The sequence below is a fragment of the Arctopsyche grandis genome, chromosome 13, assembly GCF_051622035.1.
Source record: "Arctopsyche grandis isolate Sample6627 chromosome 13, ASM5162203v2, whole genome shotgun sequence".
Taxonomy (NCBI): domain Eukaryota; kingdom Metazoa; phylum Arthropoda; class Insecta; order Trichoptera; family Hydropsychidae; genus Arctopsyche; species Arctopsyche grandis.
The window spans coordinates 21604174-21629649 of record NC_135367.1 but is presented as its reverse complement, the minus strand read 5'-3'; the positions used below and the strand labels follow the sequence as shown (position 1 = coordinate 21629649).

At 34.6% G+C, this 25476-nt stretch overlaps 1 protein-coding gene across 3 annotated transcripts in view; it reads right to left on the bottom strand.

Annotated features, from left to right (window-relative positions):
- The window catches only part of sfl (N-deacetylase and N-sulfotransferase sfl), a 176722-nt gene that overhangs the window by 32756 nt on the left and 118490 nt on the right, over positions 1-25476 (bottom strand). For all 3 annotated transcript variants that reach the window (XM_077444023.1, XM_077444021.1, XM_077444022.1), the window contains one exon: positions 8613-9088. In XM_077444023.1, the coding sequence (XP_077300149.1) occupies positions 8613-8854 (242 nt within the window). In that variant the 5' untranslated portion in view covers positions 8855-9088. The remainder of the gene's footprint in view (positions 1-8612; positions 9089-25476) is intronic.

Genomic DNA, 25476 nt, shown 5'->3' with positions numbered 1-25476 from the left:
AATTATTTTACGATTTGGACCGCAAATTAGCCCCGACGTGTGCAAAAATGTCGCGCTAAGATCTAATGTGGGAATGATAAGAATTAATCAGACACCGGAATACAAATTCGCAAGGTCGTAACAATTAGGGGATGTGCGATTGGTATCGTGGAAAGTTCAGCGAGACGGGAAAACCTGTAGTTTACGTAAGTCTCGAGTTGCGCCAGTCGGGAAAACAATACGAAACTCGAGATTCGTCTAATCGAAATTTCGCCACTCTTCGGATTATTTCGCGCGTGTTTCAGACTTTCAACGCACGTTCTCTAGCTATTATGGATAAACTGGAGAGATACCCAATGCCGTGATTCATATGTACGCATACATATGTATTTATCTATCTATATGTATTTTAAAAGTAGTTGCCTAATCTTAAATGAGGCGTGAAATTTTAATTTAAACTAGCCGAATTGCCCAGGGTTCGATCCATTCCAGTTTTAGGTCTAAATTGGGGTGCAAATAAGTTGCGTAGGGGTGAGTGGAGGATCCAAATGAAAAACCAAAGTCGCTTCACAGCATTTATTGGATGATTTAAGAGGTCCACGCACAGCCAGTGCGTCTTTCAGAATAATCTGATATGGCCTAAGTTCCTGCTTATAAAGGGCAGGCCGCTCATTGCATCTTCCACGTCCATTTGTTTATCTATTGTTTAGTCACGTACGGTCTCAGGGACGCATAGTCTCACGCTTTCATCAGGATTCTGGGAACTAGCGGAGATGCCGCTCGGTCTAATCCGGGGGTCTCCATTGTTCCCCTCGAATACACTTAAGGCGGCTTAACACTTAATAATCCCGATTGCACTTAACCGGCAGCGTGTTGAAACTATGTTGAAACTTGAGATACATATGTAAATACACATACATCTAATATATAATTTAGAAAGAGACTTTGCATGTAACTATTGTTGGTTCTTAGAAAAACAAATGAATATTCAAATAAATTTGAATAAAATAAAACTTTTCAAATAAATTTAATAAAATGTTTACTGTTAGATTGGCCATGTTTAAGCAGTTTATATTACAAATACCGAGCGAAGCCGGGTAAATATACTAGTATAATATAAGGTAGGTGATATATGTACCTAATAGGTACACTTTATTTTAGAATTTGATATTTGATATGAACTACTTAATAAATGCTACTACATACATATGTTTAAGTCAAGTTATTGAAATGGTTTATATCATTTTTAGTCTATCGTTGTGCTTTCCTTTGTTAGTACATACACTCGTCTGCTTTTAGATTATATAATATGTAATAGGATACTATTTGAAAGCATTTTTCCTAGAATGCTCAACATAGCAGACGTTAAAAAAACTGAGTAAACAATGTTTAAAATTAAATACGTGCGTCTCTTTGAGAAAAAGTTTCTTTGTCTTCACCGGATCATATTCATAAAAACATAAAATACTCATGAAAAACGTCTTATATAAAAATTTGAGAAAACAAAGTTTGAATGGAAGTTTATCTTCTCTCTCCATCCACTAACCTATCCTTCACTATTTCCTCTAGATAATGAAAAATGGTTACGTCGCTATGAAAATATATTTATTTATTTAAGTTTGGACCATTGTGACATTACAGGAATCCCTAATGCGCCACAATGGTCGAAAATATAAAAAGAGAAGTGAAAGGCAAAAAAATGTATACATATGTATATACTGACAAATTAAAAATATTAAATAACAGAATTTCTTGCATACACAGCCAGCACCAATATATAACCAGCAGCGTGGTCTAGTGGTGAATGTTGAATTATTTCGTACTTGATGTTACGAGTTCGATTCCCCGCTAAGTCTCGCTGTTGGCCAGACCTTGATTTGTCTAGGTCGATCGTTTCTTATCAGAATTTGCCAATTTTTCTGATTTTCATTGAAACGATTCTTGTTAAATTGGCGTTTCCTTCCCAATTTTCTGTTGCGAACCTTTAGTTATTGTTATATCTTAGGTTTCGCAATATTGCTCACCATAGATGTCTCTGTGGTTGTTTATCGAATATAAAATTCGTATTGTTACGTGAGAGTTATTCATCGTTATTTATCGTATTAATACGATGTTTGTAATATATGTATACTGACCATAGATGTCAGATATTGTATCTATGTAATATAATAATTATGTCGACCAGGAAGGCGCATTTGGGGTTTACCTGTTAAGCCTTCCTGGTATATTTGTAAAATAAATAAATAAATATTAAATAAGAACTAGTCGTTAATACAAAACATCCCTGCGAGGCCGAAATGAAAGAGAGAAGATGACAATTTCACTCATTCATCACATACAATTATAAAAATAATGATGAGCGCAGGCTACCAGACAGAGAGGTATTCCAATTAAATTAAATTAAATCTTTACACTACCGTTTTCCTACCTACGCCCATACTACTGTTCCCGATATTTTAAAAATCTTATCCTTAAACAATATTTGTCAGGCGACAACTCACTGATGCTACATTCTTTTTAAGATCCTAAGTGGTTTCCTAGATTGTTCCGATTTACTGAGTAAGGTTGGTTTCAGGATCCCATTTAGGAAATCTAGACACTTAATCCTTTCAAAACCAATTCCCTAAAATATACAGTGTGTTTATCGTATGCTTAACGGGGAGCTGAATGAGGTTGATCTATTCGGTATTTCCTTACATCAATTCAGGACTGCCATCAGGAGAGTTGATTATTTATGCTTGATTATTGATTATTGAGTTGATGATTGATTAATCCATTTCTATTATATATTATTTATTCAATTATATTATATTACCTTATGTTTATCGAATTATATTATATCGCTTTATGTTTAATTATGCATTGTCCTATTTAGTCATATTTTAGTTTTTATTATTTTCTTTTTCATTTGTTTGTCTATATCTACTAGATATATGTATTTTGTATTTTGTAAAAATATATAATTGGGCTCAGATGTTATTTTGTTATATTTATTCTTTATTTTTATGAATTTATAATGTTAATTTAAAATATTACATAATGCTTTCAGAGCATTGTGTAATATTTTGGCGTTTATTGTCCAAGTTTCACATCCATACGTCATCACTGGCAAAATTCATTGATCAAAGATTTTGGCATTTTTGATTTAAAAACGCGTTTATTCGTCCAAATGCACTCCATCCTTATTTCATACGTCTCTTTATTTCCACTGTACTACCGGACATGTCTACTATTTGTTTTAAATATAAATATAAATAATAGATGAGGTGCTCAATTCACAAATTACGTTCAAAATATAAGAACGAAATTCTCCCCGATGCGACATTGAATGGAAAAGATCATGTTTATGCAATGTGTACGATAGTATAGCAGAAACAAGAGGAAGAGGCAGATTCCCAACGCGCCCAGCCAATCGAAATCATTTCACGACACGATCGACTCTAATGATAACTTAACAATTTCACAAGCAGAGATAAGCCCTATCCAATCATAAGGGACTCGCTTGCATGACAAAACAACGCAACGCGACAAATCTTTCTCGTATATATTGAATACATACATGTACATATACTATCTGCCCATTGTGTTTTATATATGTACATACGAGTATATTGTAGTCGACGTACTTAATTTCAATACTCGAATAGGTAAATATATATATTTTGAAAGCCACACATTTGCGGCCGGTTTGTATGTGTGTGTTTTTGCATGCTCGGTGGCAATTTACATATTCATATCCGATACGAAACGCGCAAACTGAGGGAACAGCGCGAATAACGAGGGAGGAAAAAGTCGACTCGTAAACTGCCCGGTTTACGAATCCCCACCTCTGCCACCAAAAAAAAAAAAAAAAACGATTTGCATAAATTTCCAAAATAACATTATCTGCGCCACCCCCGACAAATAAGACCTCATTGTGTGAAATATTAAATATTGAACGAAATAATGATTTTCGCGTATTCTATAAAGGTAAATATATACTAGATAAATTACCCGGCGTTGCTTGGAAGAGTTAAAGGGGTAACCAACCCCTTTCAACAACCGGCTACGGTCTGATTTATAATGCCATAAGATAGTATATGTACTAAATTTGGCGGTTTTATATTGAAAATTGTAGGATTGCATAGCAAATAGATACTTTCCCGGCATTGCCAGGTATTGTATTGAAAGCTCAATCCCTAGTTCGAAACCATTTTGAAATCGATCTGGGTCTAATCTAGGGGATCTTGGGATAATTTAGTGAATACAGTTTTTGCACGGGAGTCTTTCGATCCAGGGCTCCGAGCCCTTGCATAACCCAATAAGGTTAAATTGGGGTACTATGATATATGTATGTATGTAAATATGTAATATACCGAGTCGAAAACTGTAGCCATGAAATGCCATTACATGTAGAAATATTCAGTACCTCAGTGGCAAGCGTGTAATTCTTTCAACTAAGAAGTCATGGATTCAATTCCTGGCCCGGTGTTGCTGGCCTGACCTTGGATATTTGTGACTCGATCGTTTTCTAACGGTGTTTGTCAATAAATATGATTTCATTATTCAAACGGTTCCTCGCCAAACAGGCCATTAGTCACCACAATTTGAATATGATTTTAACATTTATAATATGTATATCAAATTTGGTTCGGTGATTATTGCCCACAAAGCGCACGTCCAAAAGTCAATCCGAACGGAAAATCTGGCAGCCAAAAAGTTCATCATACTAACGAGAACTCGAGTGCCAAATATTCCGTATTCGCGATTTCCATGGCAAAAATTGTCTTTTTGGCGATCGCAATGTGCGTAATAATCCAATAACCATCAAATTTATATATGTACAATTTAAATTACATGTATGTACACTTTGGGGCAACCCCCAAAAAATGTAAGTTTTCAACAATAAAATGTATGTATGCAAACATTAATTTATCTATTTAAATATTTGTAGATACACGATCTGCCGATAGCAAAAAAATATACAAAACATAAAGTTTCCATTACACTTTTTCGAATGGAAAATATCGGGAAGCAGAGAGGAGCTGCGACGTTAATGACCAAAAGGGGGTGGAGTATGAAAGAGGAGAAATGCAAAATACGCCTTAATTACGAACCCCCTCTTCACGGTTAGAGGAAAGGGTGGATGAGTCCAAAAACATTTAGGAAAAGCGAATATACCGAAGGAGGATTACACCATCGGATTCTGATGTAAGCGGATTTCCTTTGATAACTTGTAGTCCCTCGTTACATCGCTCGTGACTCGCTCGCTTCTTTCATACTCCTATGTAGATATTTCGTGCGAGCGATAAAGAACAATATTTTGCAAAGTACAAACGAAAACATTTTTATCCAGAAGAAAAAAAAAGTGGAAAGAAAAAATCGAATAACAAAAGCACCCCCCTCGGGAGATCGTTCGAGATTCTTATTATGTTAAATTCGAGCACTTCAATGCGGATTATTTTAAATTTGTACAAAGAAACGGACAATCAACGCACAATAATACCCCACTTCTAAATGCAGAGATAAGGCGACAATACGCTAAGAGACGAAGGGAATTGAAAGGATCAGAGATCCCGCTCAAATTTTCCCGGCTTGAAGAAAACTGACCGAAATACGTTTTCTTCGCTGTCAAAATTTCTCTCTTGTGACTTGAGTGTAACACGTCCCTGACGAACAAGTCCTATTAAACTTATTATATTCATAAAAAGTTTCGTGATGAAATAAAAACTAATAATATCTATATTACCGCACATACATACATACGTCCGTAGTTCAATTACGGTTAGTTTTACTGAGCATTTAATTGTTTCAATTATTTAATAACCAGCCATATCAAGCAAACTAGAGAATAATAACGTATTTATAGACCAATTAGTATGATTACATATATTAATGTATATATGTATATACCACTTCTTAAAAAGGATAGACTACTTCGGTTTAAAAAAAAAAACGATTTAGTACCGAATTTTAACAAGGCAGCAACATACTAGTTACAAAAAAAAATAAAGCACACTTTTAAATACTTTCGACTGAATATTCATAGCTCTCAATTTAAACACAGTTGAAAGGAAGTCCTTACTTTTCATTTAAACTTAAATATACCGCACAATTAAAAAAAATACATTCAAACCCATTCACATTTCTAAAACGGAATATTTATGCTCAATTAGTTAACAATTTGCAAAATTCTACTCTATTGAAATTCATGAATGTGGAATTAAACAAAAAACACACAGATATCGACGAACAGTTTTACGTATGAAAAAAAATAAAATCGATCATGGATGCCAACTACGTCCGGCTCTAAGAGCCGGGCCACACCGGGTGACTTTTTTTCCTAAACCTATGTACATATGTACATACATACATACATATGTAGTTGCTCGTGATCACTCTTGTTCACCCAAATCAGGCAACCAGAAGCGACGTAGAATCCGCTAAGTAATACCTATAAAAGTTTTCAATACGTGACGATACAGTCACACGTGTTCATAGTTTTTCACTAATCACCAAGTGTGACACCCTTTAATACAACGCTATATGTATGTACATTTTGAGGGATCGAGAAGGTTGCTCAAGTAATAAAATTAACGTGACTACACCCAATGCCAGCAACCGATCTCAACGGCCAGATGACTTTACGACATGGGGAACCGGTGAGTTGCCTGATGTGACATACTCAATACAACTACATACATTTGATTTGGTCGCACAACAAAGTCAACCATCGAATCGCGTGCAAGTCGCTCGGTGTGGGCGGGTTTCTAACCCCCTCGGGTACTTGCACAACCCAGTCGATCCTTTCACGTATGTGTTTGTCCCTTTAGAATCACTATCTTTCGATTCCTTTCACAAAGCAAAGAGAAAACAAGTCTTTTACAAGAAATCAATGCCACTACTAGACTACAAATTCACCAAACATTCTTATTGAAGAGTATATTATTTTTATATCCAATCTCAATGATTTTATTATAATTTTCAATACGCTGTCTTCGATTTGAATACATTGTTGCGTAGGGGTGGCGGGTTCAGAGATCCAAATTCGATTCACAGCATTTATTCTACAATTCAAGAGATCCACACGAAACCGCCACTCGCTCAAAAGTGTCCTATCCAGCGTTTCCCTCCTTTTAAAGTAGATGAGTGTTCGGACACGCAGTAGTCCGAACAGACCCAGCATTCCCCATTATCGTTATTTCCCACAAACTCGAAATACCCTACAATTCTCCACTTTACATCGGTCCGGAAATCCTACGTTACAATATCTGCATCGTGATAGATATGTATTTATTTATACAAAACTAGCTGAACCCGGCATGCGTTGCAATGCCACAATAACGCCTGCAATTCCCGTTCCCGTTCCACAGATATTCAATTGTATATATATATAAATTTTCTAAAAATTTATTTTTCTAAAAATTCTAAGGGGTGAATGTCATCTTCCTGAAGTTCTGTGTAATCTTAAACTTAGAGTACCTGAGAAACTGAGAGAATCTCGCTCCAGAACTCTATTCCTGCCTATTCGGGCCAGAACTAATGTGCTTGATGACTCACCCCTTTCAAGAGCCATTCGACTATTTAACCTGCTTTCTGGGAGCCTTGATGTTTTTACTTCATCATACAGTTCTGTCAGGCAGCATATTTTAAATGACTTCTAGCTACATACATATTTACACATGTTGTTTTCATTTTGTAATTTTATTATTTAGCATAATGTGTATGTATGTTGGTTTTATCTTTATTTATATATGTATGCTATTTTTTATTTATATATGTATGAGTAATTTATCTTTATTTATGTGTATTTATGTGTTTGTGTATATGCATGTATAATGTTTGTATGTTTATGGATATATGTAATGTATGTGTATGTGTATGTGTATATGTATATGTATATGTGTATGTATGTATATGTGAATATATATATATATATATATATATATATATATATATATATATATATATATATATATATATATATATATATGTGTAGGTGTGTATGTATGTATATGTATATATGTGTATTTTTATATTTATGAATGTATGTATGTGTATTTGTGTATACGTGTAAGAATTTGTGTATATATGGATGGTGTACATATATGTTTATATAATTGTCTTTGGCCAGGAAGGTGCATTGGGTTTACCTGTTAGGCCTTCTTGGTGTAAATTAAATAAAAAAATAAATAAAATAAAATATAGGTATAGATATGTATATTTGTTGACGTGAGCCATCCGCTGTGTGTCTGTGGTACAGCCCTGAATGGTCAGTACATTCAAGTGCGAGGTAGGCGCGGCGCGATTATGGTCACACTCGCGGCGTGATGCGTTGAGGGCGGGAGGATAACTTAACATTCGCGTCAATAAAATCGTAATTCCGAATATTATTATTAAGAGGTTTTTTTCCCGTTTTTTTTTCACAGTAATCTTCCCGGATATGCATACCACAAATCCTGAAAGTTCAATCGTAATCGGTTCAGTGGTTTAAGAGCCTATTCGAGACACACACGCAGACATTCAATTTTGTATATATAGATAGACCGTAGTGGAATTATGGAGTTATCTAATGAGCCACTGCAGTTTTATAACATTTCCCCATACAATCAAATCGTATGATATTTGAGTACAAATGAAAAGATAAGACATACCTTGCAAACGTCGACGACGGCACCAAGTTGATGTAGACAATCATAAGTAGAAAGGACAGGAGTATGATGGCGATGACACACTTCTTGACGTTGACGTGCTTGAGCAGCCAAAGGCAACAGCACGGGATGAGGGTAGAGCTCCAGTTTCCAGTGTTTCCAGCCTCCACGTCTCTCCTGAGAGCACCCCTGCCCAATAGGGACCTGCTCAGGGACGACGCCTTGTACACAGACTCGGTCGACATTGTTCCATTCAAACGCGCATACAACTAGTCAAAAATTGGCACTGCCTCCACTTGCCGTGCTTCCACACCCCGTTCCTCCGATCAACGCGTCCCGGCAAGATGGCGGCGCGGCTGCTGATGGCGGCCATCTTGTTGCCGCCACTCTGTCAATCTGTCGGCCAGGCCGCGCCGCGCCGCCGAAATCGTCATCACGGCTTCAGCCTCGCGGAAGCATCCTCCTGGAGGTCCTCATCTCTGGAAACGAGCAAACAAATGTGGTTCATTAAGCAGAAATGTGTGTGTTACGGTTTAGACCTACACGATAGACCTGGCATTAGGACGCAATTAGTGTTCAACGAATGCTAAACAAGCGTGCCTCGGGCACATCGGGTTCATCCACCAAATAGCATCCCCTTTAATAATGGAAATATTTACATTCGGAAAGTTTGCATTAAGTATTTTCTTGGTAAATGCAACATTAAAGTATGTACAACAGAAATAGGTTTCATGACTATGAAATTTATAATACACTTTTGGTGCTACCTCGGTTTTGCTCGGTTCGACTTTTGACGATATATGTACATATATAAATACTACCATATATGTAAATAAGTCAATTATTACCAATCAATATCAATTAAATCATTCAATCCTTAACACGTCATCTTCTATTAAGGATCTTGGTGTAATACTCAATAATAAACTAGATTTCTCTGAACATATTTCTTTTATTACCAACAAAGCATTTAAATCTCTTGGATTCTTACTCCGCTCAACAAAACCCTTTAATGATCCTTATGTACAAAAATTACTTTATTTTTCCTTTGTAAGGTCTCACCTTGAATTTGCCTCAATTATCTGGTCACCTTTTTATTTATCCCATATTAATTGTATTGAGAAAGTTCAACTTAAATTTATTAAATCCTTACGCTACCTTTTTCCTACCTATACCCATTCTACTGTTTCCGACATTTTAAAAATCCTTTCTTTTAACAATCTTTCTGTCAGGCGACGACAAACTGATGCTATATTCGTCTTTAAGCTCATAAATGGTTTCCTTGATTGTTCTGATTTACTGAATAAGGTTAATTTCAGAATCCCAGTTCGGTACTCTAGACGCGTTGCACTCTTTTCACTTGATCCTTTCAATACTAATTCCCAAAAATATTTTTATCTGCAGCGCGTTTATCGTATGTTTAACGGAGAGCTGAATGAGGTTGATCTATTTGGTATTTCCCTACATCAATTCAGGTCTAACATCAAGAGAATCTTGACCGATTGATTCATTTCTTCTCCTATTCTATTATTCCAATATTTTTATACTTTAGTTTGGTTATGTAATGTGCTATTTAATCATATTATAGCTTTCATTCTTTTCCTTTTCATTTGTTTTATATTTGTAAATTTCAATTTCTTCTTATATTCTATTTTATAACCTTTTCCAAATATTTTAATACTATAGTTTAATTATGCAATGTTCTACATATTTTGTCATGCCTTTATTCTTTACTTTTTAATTTGTTTTCCTTATATTTATCTTTTTCATTTTTGTAAAAATCTATTATTGGACTCGGATGTTACATATATTATTTATTTACTATTTGTTTTTTTATACATATCTATGTACATCCTGACTGTTGATTTTTCAATTAATAAAATAAAATAAAATAAAAAATAAAATATGTAATTTCAACGACATATGTCGAAAGTGTCGTTTTCTAAGGACGTGTTCCGCCGACTGCCATGCATGCGTGCCATGAACGTCACATTTTTTTTATATACATACATATGTTTAAAACTAACTAAAAAAAAACAACGTGCCACATTCACCGCTGTGTGCTTTCGCTTTAGCACGGATATAATAAAGGTAGATTGGAATGGAAATGCAGTTTAGCAGTAAGAATAAGAAACCATGAAAAAAATCTTCATTTGTTTTTTTATTAAATTAATTTGAATCGAATTAAATTAATAATATTTGACGACCCAACAATCACAAACGTCTTTGACCAATCCAGCCAATTAGGAACGACTTTGATGACAGTCAATCAGAAACGAATTACAGACGCCCTTTCGATTTTATTTATAAGACATTATTCAAATATAAACCTATACGCAAAGTATACAAGAAAATCTCACAATAAAGTCGTGAACACACTGTATCGTACGGCACGGGCGCGTTTTTGACCTCCTACATTACTTCAAATGTGGGAATCACCGTTATCGATCACTGTCAAACCTATGTTGTATATCTACATATAACAAACTATGTCAATATATCTATAGGATTTTTGGCCTGCGTTTTTTTTTTGTACATTGCAAAACTATCTAAATCGAAAAAACCTCTCTGTGTGTCTTTTTTTATGCTTTTTAAACACAAGAGGCCAAGAACGCGCCCGTGCCGTACGATTCAGTGTGTTTGCATATTTTATTGCATTTTCTGGGTTGCTTATTATTATCTTCCGAAGAAAACTCACCAATAATAATAGAAATATTTTAAATCGAACATAACACCCGAACCTCTCTGTGTTGTCTGCGCCTTAATATTAAATATATGTAAGCTTGTAGCTATAAGAGTTATAAGAGTACAAAAATGCACTTTGCGATTCATCCTGTAAACATACCAAATAATAGACTGAAGAATTCTACAATACTTGTAATGTAGAATTCTACAGTACAGTATATGTAAGTACAACTCAATTACATATGTATGTAGGAGAATCATAATAGTGTTAGTGACGCGCTCGAACAGCAATCTGATTGGTCGTTGATAATGACATATATTAGATGACATCAATGGAATATATGTACATAAATAAGACTATTGATAGACACTCAGACTCATAGATAGACACTCACTCACACTATTATGATTTATCTACTTAAATGACTTACTAATACTCGACTTATAAGTCTTATCGTAGATATTGCAATTAAAATGTAGAATTATTAAAATGTAGATGTGTATTGCAATTTCATCGACAACACATTCAAGTCAATTTAAATTACATGAACCATTGTTCAAAATACATAAAATTATAAATTGGGACATATGTACGAAGACGGGTCAAATTAAACCTCTTCTACAATTACGCAAAGATATACACAAGTTAGGGAATTGCCTTTAATAAACAGCCCCGATTATCCGATGGTTCAATTAACCGAAATGTAGTACATGTTTCGATGTTTATAAAATACATATGTATGTATATTTCGATAGTGAACTATTTTATACAAGACCGTGTTGTGCTACTAACAGTATCCGATTTCGAATAATAAAAGTTATAAAAGAATTGCAAGTACCCGGCTCGGACGCACCCCCACCGATGTATAAATGGCTCTAATGACGCAAGCGACGAAATCAAATCGGTAGTGAAATCGCTCAACGCCAAAAAAGGCCGCTTTTTAGCTTTGCGTAGACGCAATGGCGGATCTCTCGCTTTTGGCCACACAGTCAAGACTAATCGCCTCAATTCCGACAGTTTTGCGGTCGCGACCTAATGAACGTTTCAGCCGAGCTATCTATCTTGCTTAAGAAGGGGGAGATATGGTAGAGGGGGGGGCGGGTCCAGGGAGGGTCCTTCGTATCTGCATTATTTAACTTCTTCGCTTTGCGCGATATCTTTCAATTAAGGATCTATGGAATTTCGACCATCAATGGGATATTGATATTGATGGTGATCTGTCGGAAGTTTGACCACTGTTTACCTGTTGGCTTAAATCGTCTATGTAAATTTCAAACAATACATTAAAATTTAACATACAACTAGCGGCGTAGACTAGTGGTTAGCATATTATATTACCATACTATAATCTGGAATCCTTACACTAAGTCTCTATCTGTGAAGTTTGAACTTGTCCACAGACGATTTCTCAGACTGCTCTATAAGGAACAATATGGGATCTACCCATACTTATTTCCTTCAAAATTCGTCATGGGTATGGTCAGCTACACTTCTCTTGACCACAGGAGGAGTGTTGCCCTCATCAAGTTCTTGTTTTCCATATTTAGAGGCTGTATCTCCTGTCCGTCTATCCTGGCTGAATTGGGCCTTCATGCTCCAGAGAGTGTGATATGGACCCGCCATCGTCCCCTTTTTCACACTCCTTTGGCTAGAACTGTGGCATTTAGTTATTCTCCCATTCCTCGCGGCCTCCGTTTCTTAAATTCACTGGATGGTGCCATTGACATTTGTCACGTCTCTCTTCATTCTCTGCACCAATTCCTAAGTAATGTAGGTCGCGACCATTAAGAAAGGTTGAGTTAGTGTTTTTAATTATGATTTTATTATGATTTCATGTTTTATTTAGTTATCCTTTCCTTATTTAATTTGTATATTTGTATATATAATTTGTTTATTTAACTTGTATTTTTTCCTATTGTACTTCTTAATCTTTTTAGCACACTCGTCGCTTTGGAGCAATCTGTTAGACGAGTGTGCTTGATTAATTGATTTTGAAAAATAAAATAAAAATAAAAATTATGCTTTCGAGCAGAGTAGTTGCGGGTTCGAGTCCCACTAGAGTCCCGCTGCTGGTCTGGTCTTGGTTTGTGACTCCAGGTCGATCGTTTCTCATCAGAGTTTGCCGATTTTCCCGATCTTCATTGAAACGATTCCTCTAAAGCTGACATGTATTTTCCTATTTCTCTAGCTAATCTTAAGTTATTCAGCGTCTTGAGATTCACCAATTTGATTAAAAAAGGCCGCAAAAATTTCTCCATAGATGTGGCTGTTTGTATGAATTCGTATTGTATAGAATACTAGTTGTTTTACCCGGCTTCGCTAAGTATTTGTAATATAAACAGCGTAAATATGGCGAATCTAATAGTAAATATTCATTTGTTTTTTTATTAAATTTATTTGAATTGAAAAAAAAAATCTACTAGTCATATAAATTTTAACTTTTTTACGAAATTCCTAACGAAAGATACATATACATATATTTACATACTTACATACAAAGTCTCTTTCGAAATTATAAAAATATATAAGATTGATTGTGTTATGCGAATTTGTTGGAACCGTTTCAATGAAATCAGATAAATTAGCACTCTTACTAGAAACGATCGATCTTCAAGTCACCGATTCAAGGTCTGGCCAGCAGCACATCCCAGGATTGAACCCACGACCACAAACCATTGAAAGCATTATACGCTAGCCATTGATCTATGCTGCTAGTAATTAAATTACACAAATAACTCTCCGATTCTTTGAAAAAAAATTCAACAAGAGGAAGAAGCCATCCACAGATATTGGATTTATGTATCAGATAAAGATTAATTTCAATAAAAAAAAATGAATTCATGAGGTTTAATGAAAATGATCATTGGTTTTCCACTATATGCTAAGTAAAAAACAATTAATTTGAATTTCAAGTAATGACTTTCAGTAACCGATACTAAGTTTCGGTTCGATAGGACTAACGGTGTTCAAAAAATCCCCAAAATACACAGACACACACACACATTTTTTTTTAGAACATGAAAACGTGATCCGTAATCGATTTTGAGTTCGAATCAGTCAAAATCTCGAGTTCGAATCAGTCAAAATCTCGAGTTCGAATCAGTCAAAATCTCGAGTTCGAATTTTCGCATGATCACAAAACTTCATCTATTGTTACTACGTACATAGATAAAGTAATAAAATTGCGTACTCAATTCTAAGCGTTAACTTGCTGATTTTAATTATTATTTTAAACAATTGTATTGATGTTTTCATGAAAAAAATATGCTATGGACATAAAAACATAATGGAAAGGAAAACGATCGTTTATATAAAAGTCTGTTATAGAAAAGCTTTCACAAAAGCCTGACTTTGAATATTTCAAAAGGCATTATATATATGTATATAAATATTTTCCGGTATTCTAGAAGGCTAAAAGGAAAATCAAATTATATATGTATATAGAAAACATTTCAAAAGAGATCAAATATATAAAATCAGAATATGTTGTGTCTAATTGTTTTGAAAAATTAAAGCTCCCAAAGCTTTTCCTGCTACACTAGAATATACATAAATCACATCAAACATATGTTTAATACAACCTAAACAGCGAGCCTGAGTGCAAATATCAATTCCGTGTAAAATTTTTGGACCACACAGCGCACATATGAAGGGATTAAGATCTAATTCGAGGTCACCGTCTCAGACACAGGTATGACACGTAACAGGCACGTAAGACGCGTACGCCAAAAGCATTTTGGGGTTGATTAAACTCCACGGGTATATCTCAAAAGGAAACCCCGCCCACCGAGAACCACATCTCAGAGTATTACATTCGAGAAAGAGGCACCCCATACGCAACCCTAAATTTCCAAAATTAGATCGCAAGCAGATTCAAAGATAGGTCAACGTTCGATAAATGGGGGGCGGGGGGGGGAACTTCGTACATATATAGGTATATAATGAGGATAAGTTTTGGGACAATTTTCACGGGTATGACTATGGGAGAGTCTCCTGACCTGACCGTAAATCATACGAATAACGGTCGCCCGGTAATTACGAAAACAATACTAACAAAATAAGGAGCCCTTTGCTTTACATAACCGTCGCACCCTCATAGTGCTAGACCTGCCGAAACGGGTTTACCCAATTTACTATAACCCAAAGTTTAATCAAGCGAGTATCTCGCAATTAACGCAAACGCAGCGATAGGAATCTTTTATGCTGTACCTGAGCGGAATCGAGGACCATTTTTGGCTATCGACTGACCGAACGAAATTCATTTTTACACCGTTGAATCAACACTATCGATGGTATCCGATTGAGCAGTTTTTGGCTCGATTTTGTAATTTATTCCATTTTTTTTTACAATAGTGTATAAATGTGTTGATTACATTGGCTTGTTATTAAAACAAGATAGGTCATTTCCTGTTAGTAAGTGCGAATTTTATCTCGATACACTTGACATAGTGTATGTAATTACTAATAACTCAATGAAAACATTTTTTACAATCCTTCTATATCTTGTATATCATATATCATATATATGTATAAAGACGGTAATCTGTGTGTGTGTATGTGTCTTACTCCCGACGAACATAATGAATGAATCGATAAAAATCGATAAATTCATTTTTCGACGAGACGACTTTGTCGCGACTCGAACCGATCACCCCAATAGCCTAAATATAGGTCTAAATTGAGCTAATGGTCACGGACATCACGCCAAATCCAATTCTTCATTTCGCCTTTTTTTTTTTAACATTAATTGAAATATTCTTTCTCGCCATATAAAAATACGTAGTTTTAATAATTTCATTTAGCGAGGTTTTGAACCATTTTTTTTATAGATTTATTTTCAATTAAATTAAAATTATAATTTAAATTTAAATTATTTATATTTTGACGATATTCGAGAAAAAAATTGATTTCATTCACCGCGGGCGCCGGGAATCGAACCTCGGACCCTCCGATCCAAACGCAATGTCCTCACGAGCTCGCGTCGCACACCATATCCTCGCCCAGAATACGTGTTGTAAATACACATCATATGTATATGCACGTAATTTGTTATGTGTAATAATAATATTCAACGTTACGAGGTCAATGACCGTTTGTGTATAATCGGAAAATATTACATTTTGTTAACGTTCACTTAAAGAATTGAAAATTATTACAAATAAAGAATTGAAAACTATCTATGAGAGTCTACGAAAATAATGATTCCGGTTCCGGATTTTTTTTTAGTTTTATACCCATGCGATGATATTTCATCGGGCTATTCACTAGTGTATAATAAAATCCGATCATATTTCATGAGCTTGAAAGAAGATTCATTATCATCATCATTTACAGCCATTCACAATCCACTACTGGATGAAAGCTTCTCCAACACACTTTTATTCGTCTCTGTTTTGGGCAACTCTCATCCATCTCACCCCACACATTTTTATAATTTTATCTACCCATCTTCCTTGTGCCCATTTTTCACTCTTTAAAATTCTCTCGGGTACCATTCCAGCGCTTCCTTTGTACACCATTCTTCTAGCTATGTACGTAACCAGCGGCATGAACTAATAATTAGCAAATTATACTTCCGAGCAGAGTGGTCACGGTTCGAGTCCAACTAGTCCCGTTGCTGGCTAGACCTATATATGTAGGTTAGTGACTCCAGGTCGATCGTTTCTTATCAGAGTTTGTCAATTTTTCTGATTGTATTTGAAACGGCTCCTGTAAAAATTGGCATCTCCTTCTTATCTGTCTTGCTAATCTCAAGCTATTCACCGACTTGAGGTTCGCTAATTTCATTATAAAAAAATGCTGCAAAAATGTCTCCATAGATTGCACTGTGGATGTTTGTATGAATTCTCATTGTATAAAAATACTTATGTAAGGTATATTAATTGTATTTTATCGGTATAAGTGCACTCGTCGCTTTGGAGCGACCTGTAAAGGCGAGTGTTCCTGTTCTGTGAAATAAAATAAAAATAAAACCCGTCCATTCCCATTTCAACCTCTTCACTCTTTCCACTATATCAACTACCTTTGTCATTTTTTTATTTAAAAACGACATTCATTCGCCCAAATGCACTCCATTCTAATTTCATTAAAGAAGATTGTATTTATATTTTTTAATCACATTAAAAAGCAAGTTCACACAAAATTCAAAAGGCATACAAACAACCTTTTAACCTGTAACCCTTCAGTTTTCATAGTTAGTAATAAGGTACATACATTTGGTAGAACACAAATTACTAGTTTTTTTACTGATTCGGCCACGAGCGTGTATAAATAGACAAAAATCAGTCTGTCCAGGAAAAGCGTATTACATATTCATAGCTGCATCCGTAACACGTTACGTAATTTGACTTTTTACTGGACGAAGTACGGATACAGCTATCAATATGTATAAATGAATCGATACACTGACATTGTAGTGATTATCTATTTTGAATATTCTTGTTTACATGTCGATAGCCATTAAAATATCATATATGTATATATAAAATGATACATAATAGCACGTTTCGAGAATGGAAAAGGAATACACATAAAAAATGTAACGATGTTAATAAATGCAAAATGTTTTACGAAAGTTTCTAAAAATTCACACTCATCCAGTGCCAAAAGATATTTACTTTTGGCACGGTATTTCCATGTACATATGTACATATTACACAAGAAGAAGCCTTACAGTTAAGTACTCAACCGTAAAAACATTTAATGAATAGATTCAAAATAATAGATTTATTATATTTTGTTCATAAAACGAGTATGCAAACACAGTGCGTAATATTAATCGAATATTTATTAACTTGGTAAATTTACATATGTATACACATATTCACTCAATTATTTCAGGCTTATTTCAATCTTAATTAGAGGCTTCTTTGATACGTTCCAAAGCACGTTTGAAATGAAAGTGTAATCACCCGCCAATCACTATTGACAAATTAACATATGTTACACATAACAATATGTACATAATAGCAACGTTACATAATAAATGAAATCGAGATTAAAACGGACGTATGTATGTACACACATGTGTATAATATATTTGTACGCATGGAAACTTAGAATAACCATTTTCACAATCTACGAAGTGGGAAAATTTTAAAAAGATTGGAAAAGTCGTGTGTACTTTTCACCTTTCCGTTTTCGCTCAAAATATTTTCAAGAAAAATCCATTTACCCGCGACAAAAAATCGAGGCTTTCAACGATGAAATATTTCGATGATTTCTATAATACATATTGAAGGTAAAATTTTAATTAATAATGAAATAATATATAACTGGAGGGGATTATGTTAAAGATAATTAATGGGCGGCGAGCGTTTTTGATTATCTTTACAAATCTTTCGATAAAATTTAATTTCTTAGCGAAACGTAATCCGGCGCTAATGGCATTTTAATGCTTTTTCCGCGAACGTTCATATTTTTAATGCGGACGATAAATCATTCGAATTTTGCACATACAAATCGCAATCGAACATTAACCGAGCCATTACAGTGGGTACAATTCATAGCTGATGTTATGACCTAGGCGTGAAACGTCGACTTGAGTAGTTCGTGTTTGAATATCACAAGCATTAAAGTCAGTTTTATTGAAGTTTTATCTTTTAATACATTATATAATTATAATGTCACATTTTTATTGCTAAATTAAGTCTCAGTTTAGTAGTAGTAGCGCAAATAATTTGTCGTAAACCGAATTGGGCTGTATTTATGCCAACGTAGCATGCAGATAATACCAGTAGTCATTAAGCATCAAATGAGCATGTTTTAATGTATGAAAAAAATATATATATTGGACAAACCCTATCTATTTATATGAAATTGAAACGGTTCGGTGATTACTGGTCACAAATCACTCGTCACAAAGTCACTAAAATCTCTATAACGGAACATCTGGCAGCCGAAAAGTCCATCATAGTAACGAGAACTTGAGTGCCAAATATTGTGTATCCGCGATTTTCATGGCAAAAATTGTCTTTGTGACCACCCCAATGTGACGAATAGTCCAATTACCATTGAAACAGTTAAATACATGCGATTTTGTAAATTTATTTTTATTTCTACATATACACCAGCAGTCACATAAAATGGAACGCTTGTGAATTTTACGACTTCGAGGTCATTAAAGGATAATCCCTTTATGTGTAGGGTTTTTAACGACCAAATATTCTAAATATGATTGTTTTCTAAGATTTGAGTTCAGTTTAGTGTGGGTTTTCGAGGAGAAAGCATCAAATTCGAATTTTAACACGTCAACATGAAAAAACGAGCTCAGTTATCATTGCAGAAGAGTGTAAAAATCGTGACATTGGCGAGTTCAGGATTTTCCTTTCGGTCAATTTCCAAGAAAATGGGATGTTCTATATCGACTGTTTCGAGAATACTGATAAAAAAAAAGAGAATCTGGAAGTTTTGATCGTAAGAAGGGGACCGAACTGAAAAGATGCACATCGGAGAGGCAAGACCGTGTAATAACCAGATTATCTTTACAGCAGCGATTCAAAACTGCTGTAGAAATAAGAACAGATGTATCTTCACAATTTTCCATAGAAATCAGCGACTCAACAGTAAGAAGGCGACTCAGAGAAGCTGGACTGTACGGTCGGAAAGCTGCAAAAAAACCACTACTAACCAAGAGAATGAAAAACAATCGATTGGAATGGGCGAAAGCACATGAAAATTGGAGTCCATCAGATTGGCAACGAGTGATACTTTCCGACAAATCAAAGTTTAACCTCTATAGTCCTGATGGTTTTCCGTATGTCCGAAGGAAAGTTGGCGAAAGGTATAATGAAAATTGTACCCTTAAAAATGTTAAGCATCCTCCAAGTCAAATGGTCTGGGGATGCTTTTCGTACCATAGCATTGGACAATTGGAGTTTCTACAAGGTGCCATCGATGGAAAAAAATATAAAAAAATTTCAGAAGAAAGCTTTGTCCCATCGATGGAAAACCACCTTTCATATACAGATGATATAATTTTTCAAGATGACTCTGCCCCTTGTCATCGAGCTAAATTGGTGAGAATTCATTTTATTTGATAGCATTGAATATAAATTATAAAATTTCAATCAAAAAACTGATTTTTTTTTTTTACTTTTTTTTTGGTTCGGGACTATTTACAAGAAATGGGTGTAAAGACACTACCATGGCCTGGCAATGGTCCCGATTTAAATCCAATCGAAAATTTATGGATGGGTATCAAGTACAGGATAAGGAAGAACAATGTTACTACTCTTAAATCGTTGAAAGAAATAATAGAAAAGATATGGTACGAAGACTTCCCAATCGAAAATTTAAAAACTTTAGTAGATTCCATGCCAAACCGAATAAAAGAAGTTATAAAATCGAAAGGAGCCGCTACAAAATATTAATTTCTTTTTTATAAGTTGTAAATAATAATATGTGACTGTAATAAAATTAAAAATGTATATGTATAGTGTTATTTTCATTACAAATTTCATTTAACCGTGAAGTCAACGCACGGTCGTAAAATCTGCCCTCCATTAAATTTCTCCCCAACTCATTTTTGTCAACTTTTTTTTTTCACGTTTGGTATTACACGAATGCACTATGGTACAACCTATCATTTAAATGACTTTCGGTTTTGGTTTTATATAAGATTACCGAAATTTCACGCAAAAACATGTTTCGCTTAAGCGTTCCGTTTTATGTGACTGCTGCTGTACATATATATAAACCAAGAAGGCTTCCTGGAAAATTAATTACAAACAATGCAGCATTTTTATTATTACATAAATCACTGTATTTCCAGAAGCTGAATAACACGAAATAACAATTAATTACAGGAATAATCAATTGAGACATCTATGGATTTTAGATTTGCACATAATTTTTACAAATTATAAACAGAATAAATACAGAAGATTTGTGACAACAGGAAAGATGATTTTTTGCCAATTTTGAGGAACCGTTTCAACAATGAAACGATCGATTTGGAGTACCCCCAAATCTAACCAGCAGTATAGCGGATTGAACCCACTGATTACTTGGTGCTAAACATACACGCTACCATTAAGCCACACTGCTGGCTAATACAGCGTAACTCACTGGAAGAGCTATTGTTTACCAATAGAGAGGTCGTGGGTTCAAGTTCTGGCCAAAATACGCTGCTGGCGATATATTCATAGTTATTAAAAACACAGGTCGACCGTCTCCAGTTATAATTTTCCAATTTGTCTGGCCTAATTGTTATTTATTTATTCTAAACAGACCATTGTGGCATAACAGGGATTCCTAAAGCGCCACAATGGTCAAAAAAATGACGGATACAATAAATTGGTATCCTCCCAAACATTATAAAAATATATTTCTCATAGATTTGCTGTATATAAAATTTGGATGATTGTACCATAGATGTCTCTATTGTATTCTATATATGAGCCGTTATATTTGAAAGTGGCGAAAGTCCAATTTTCAGTTACAAAAACACTATTTCTGTTTGACTTAATTCACAAATTGTTATCACTTTTTTTAATTCGATATGTCTAGAATCTCGGAAAAGCAGAACATATTCCAGGCCACCAGTATTTTTAAATATTGTTAAACCAAAGACATAACATTTAATGTTTTGGGAAATATTCGCGAAATAAAGAAACGTGGACTTACGCCGCTTTCAAATATGTATAACGGCTCATATAATTGTACTATAATTTTTGAAATTATTAGTACTTATGTACAAAATAATCTAACCTAATGTATCGCCTTGAGGTAATTCTTCTCATTGCACCTATGATAGAAATGTATGTAATAAAAAATAAATAAATAAAAAATTAGCTATCAATTCAAATGATAAATAATATACTGTTGTGACGCCAATAATTCAATCCATGGAAAAATAGCACCTTTCACAAGAATGGTAGACTTTTTCGTAGCCGATTAGTTAGTGAGGCAATATTACATACAATTATTCCATGAGTGTTTCAAAAAGTTTCTTAGTGAATATTCAACAATACGAGAACCACTCTACTGCATACAAACAAGATTGAATACTTTCATTATGGAGATTATGTACGTTATTGACCTATTTTTGAAAATCTATTCCAAAAGGGTTAAAATGAAGTCAAACGAGCCAAAAGTAAATTTAAAATAGGCACACGTAACAAAGTATGGCGACGAAATTCGGGGTAGAAAAATGGACGAAGGCCACTAGTCATCACTCACGCCAGGGAACAATCCATTCTAGCGTAAACAACAGAAATTAACGTTGAACTTGAGCTTAATTAATGATTCGTCCACTTGACGCAAGACTGGAGGGGAAAAAAACCAATCCGAAAAAAAACTACCCAAGGAAGAAAGACGAGCGAATAACTGTTGGGAAAATCTCAACTGCTCTGGCGACTAATATGTATGCGAGAGAGTGCAAGCGACAATTTAGTTGACAACAATTTCCATCGAAAGCGACACTGATCCCCCGAAACTGACTGGAATTTCAATTAAAAACATCTCCGAAGCATTCCGAGACGCCTCGGCGCAAAAACGGAGCTATCCCTGAATCAGATTTGGATCGATCAAAATTTAAATTCCGTAGTACGGACACGATCCCAATACTAATCTCGCGCTTAGTAATATATGTAAAAATTCTACCTCTCGTAGCATGAAATACGGGTTGCGTAACGTTATATCAGCGGCAATGGATATAATTTAGTATTTCCCATACCAAATGATACTCATGGCAGTCTAATTTGATTTTCCATGAGGGAGAAAAACCCCATCTTATATCTCGGCCGCGGATATTGCCGCGTGGAAGATAAGGTGTTGATTAATTCGTTCACATTGTACCTGCTGGTCATTTCGCAGAGCACAAAGGAAATGTGCCCCAGAGAAAAAAAAATACATAAAACCCATTCGTGAAGCAACAATTATTACCCATGATAAATAAAAGCATTCATAAACACACGAGGTATACAAAGCCTTAATATAAATCCATCAAAAGCATGTAGAGGAAAATATAAAAAGCTACCTCCGAGTCTAAAAATGTTATTAAATAAAATATTTTGCGATGCAACTGCATAAATAGAAAATTCAGCTGTACCGGGCTATTTAAAGCTTGTCCGTACAAAACAACAATAGTGTTCAAAACAATAACCCCGGAGAAAGTGTATATGTACAAACATTTCGGAAAATGAATGTGAATTTTTGACACGAATTGTTTATAAAAAGTGTTAAAATGCTCAATTTCACCCAGGTTAATATAGCTGATTCGATTTCAATTTATAAGTACATACAATTATACGTAAAAGTATAACATTATAAAAAGTGTGGTGTTCTATTCATTTTGGCACACCTCTATATGCATCATCGATCAAATAGATAAATTTGCAGATGATTACATTTCAAGGACACTTGAAATAATAATGAAAAAAATTAATAAACTCGTAATATTACGACGACTACAAACAGATTTCGATTTGATGAAATAATTTAAAAAACGCTCAAAACAACATGTTCTACGATGAAGTTTGCTCACGAAAGCTCACCCTATATGTATGTTGATTAGTTTGAATATAACGAAGTCTGTATTTACATAGTGTGATTTAAAAGGGTTGAAATAAAATAAACATATTAATTACTAGCTAATGTTGCCAGCGTTGTTCGGCAGATCCAAGCATTTCCGGGTTTCGCCCTGCGTTGCCCGAGCGAATGAATGCGAATAAATGAAACCCTGGAGTGTTATTTTTCGTGTACATATTCGGTGAAACTTGTTTACGATCTTAAGATCGTAGAAACTAACAATTACATGAAGATACACCTATGACATCTGAATTGCACCTATTTATCCCGTGCCGCACTTTTAAGTGTGTTCTTAAGAGTTGTGAGATAGTATATAAGTTAAAAAAGCGAATAAAACTTTAATTTATATATAGAAAGCCATGGTCAGGTTCTGTTTTGAAAAGTCCTTAGATTCATTTTGATTTTTTTATATTATGTCAAGACACAATCTTATTTCTTCCGAGTAAGCAATGTAGAAAAATGAAGGAATACCTTAAAAGTAATCTAAACTACCATTTAGTCAAAAGTACTCACCCAAGAGATCACGTCAACTACACCCAAGGCAATATAAGAACCTGCAGTTATAAAGTTTAGCATTTTAGTAACTTTATTTAAAGTATCCACTGTTAACCCTAATCGACTTACAATCACAATCTCCATACTCTTTTTGTCCTGATGATGAATAAATTCAACGGTTTTCAAACTGATAAATTATGATATCAGGCCCAGTCTAGACGGGCAACCCCTTGAAGCAAACAACACGCAAGCTGTCAACACGACCTTTATGCATACCCAAGAATTTAAAATAGGTTTGAAGTGAGATTTAAATGCAAATTCTAGCCAGAATGACTGTCATGCATATAAACATGGCGCCTACTATACCTCACAACTAAAATATTAATAGACCCACGTATGTATTCATTCTCCTATGTAAGTATTTATCTGGCCCCTTTGGCGTCCAAAAGAACCAAACATAAAATGAGATACGATGACAATAAACAAGGGAACGTTCATTTATTTTATTATCCTCGCACATATTGGGTTATAAATATGACTCGTATTATTACGAAATATTCCCAGTAATAAATTTTCGGTTCAATTTAATTAAAATATGTATAATTGCTGAGATTCGAATGCTTTTCGATTGCAGATAGCTGTCGTTAAATTTATGACGCTCAAGATAAAACGTAGGTATGGGATTAAATTTTCATCTGTAGTTGTGTATAATTCAATTATATTATATATTATTTGTATAGTTGTGGTTTGTGAAAATTATCCCCGAATACGAAGGGGAGGTGTGGGGTGTTCATTAAAATGAAGGGAGGACAAGCGTGGAAAAAATTAAATTGTCGGGTAAGAAAATTTTCGAAGACGTTTGCGATTTTCCGGTCGACGTGTTTTCCTAACGACCGACGCTTTTTATCGCTCGCTTTTTGTTTTCCACGAAAAACCGGATATCACCTCGTGTTTCCTTACAAATCGCATGTCGTTTTCCGCACAAAATCTACATAGATATTATATGTACAAAATGTATAATAATTATTATACTGAACTCGTTTTCCACCTCGTCCGAAAATGGTGATAAATTCGCTAAGGAATACTTACTAATATAAAATGATTAAACCCAAAAAAAAATTCCATATAAATTTCTATTTTTAATATTCATTTTTT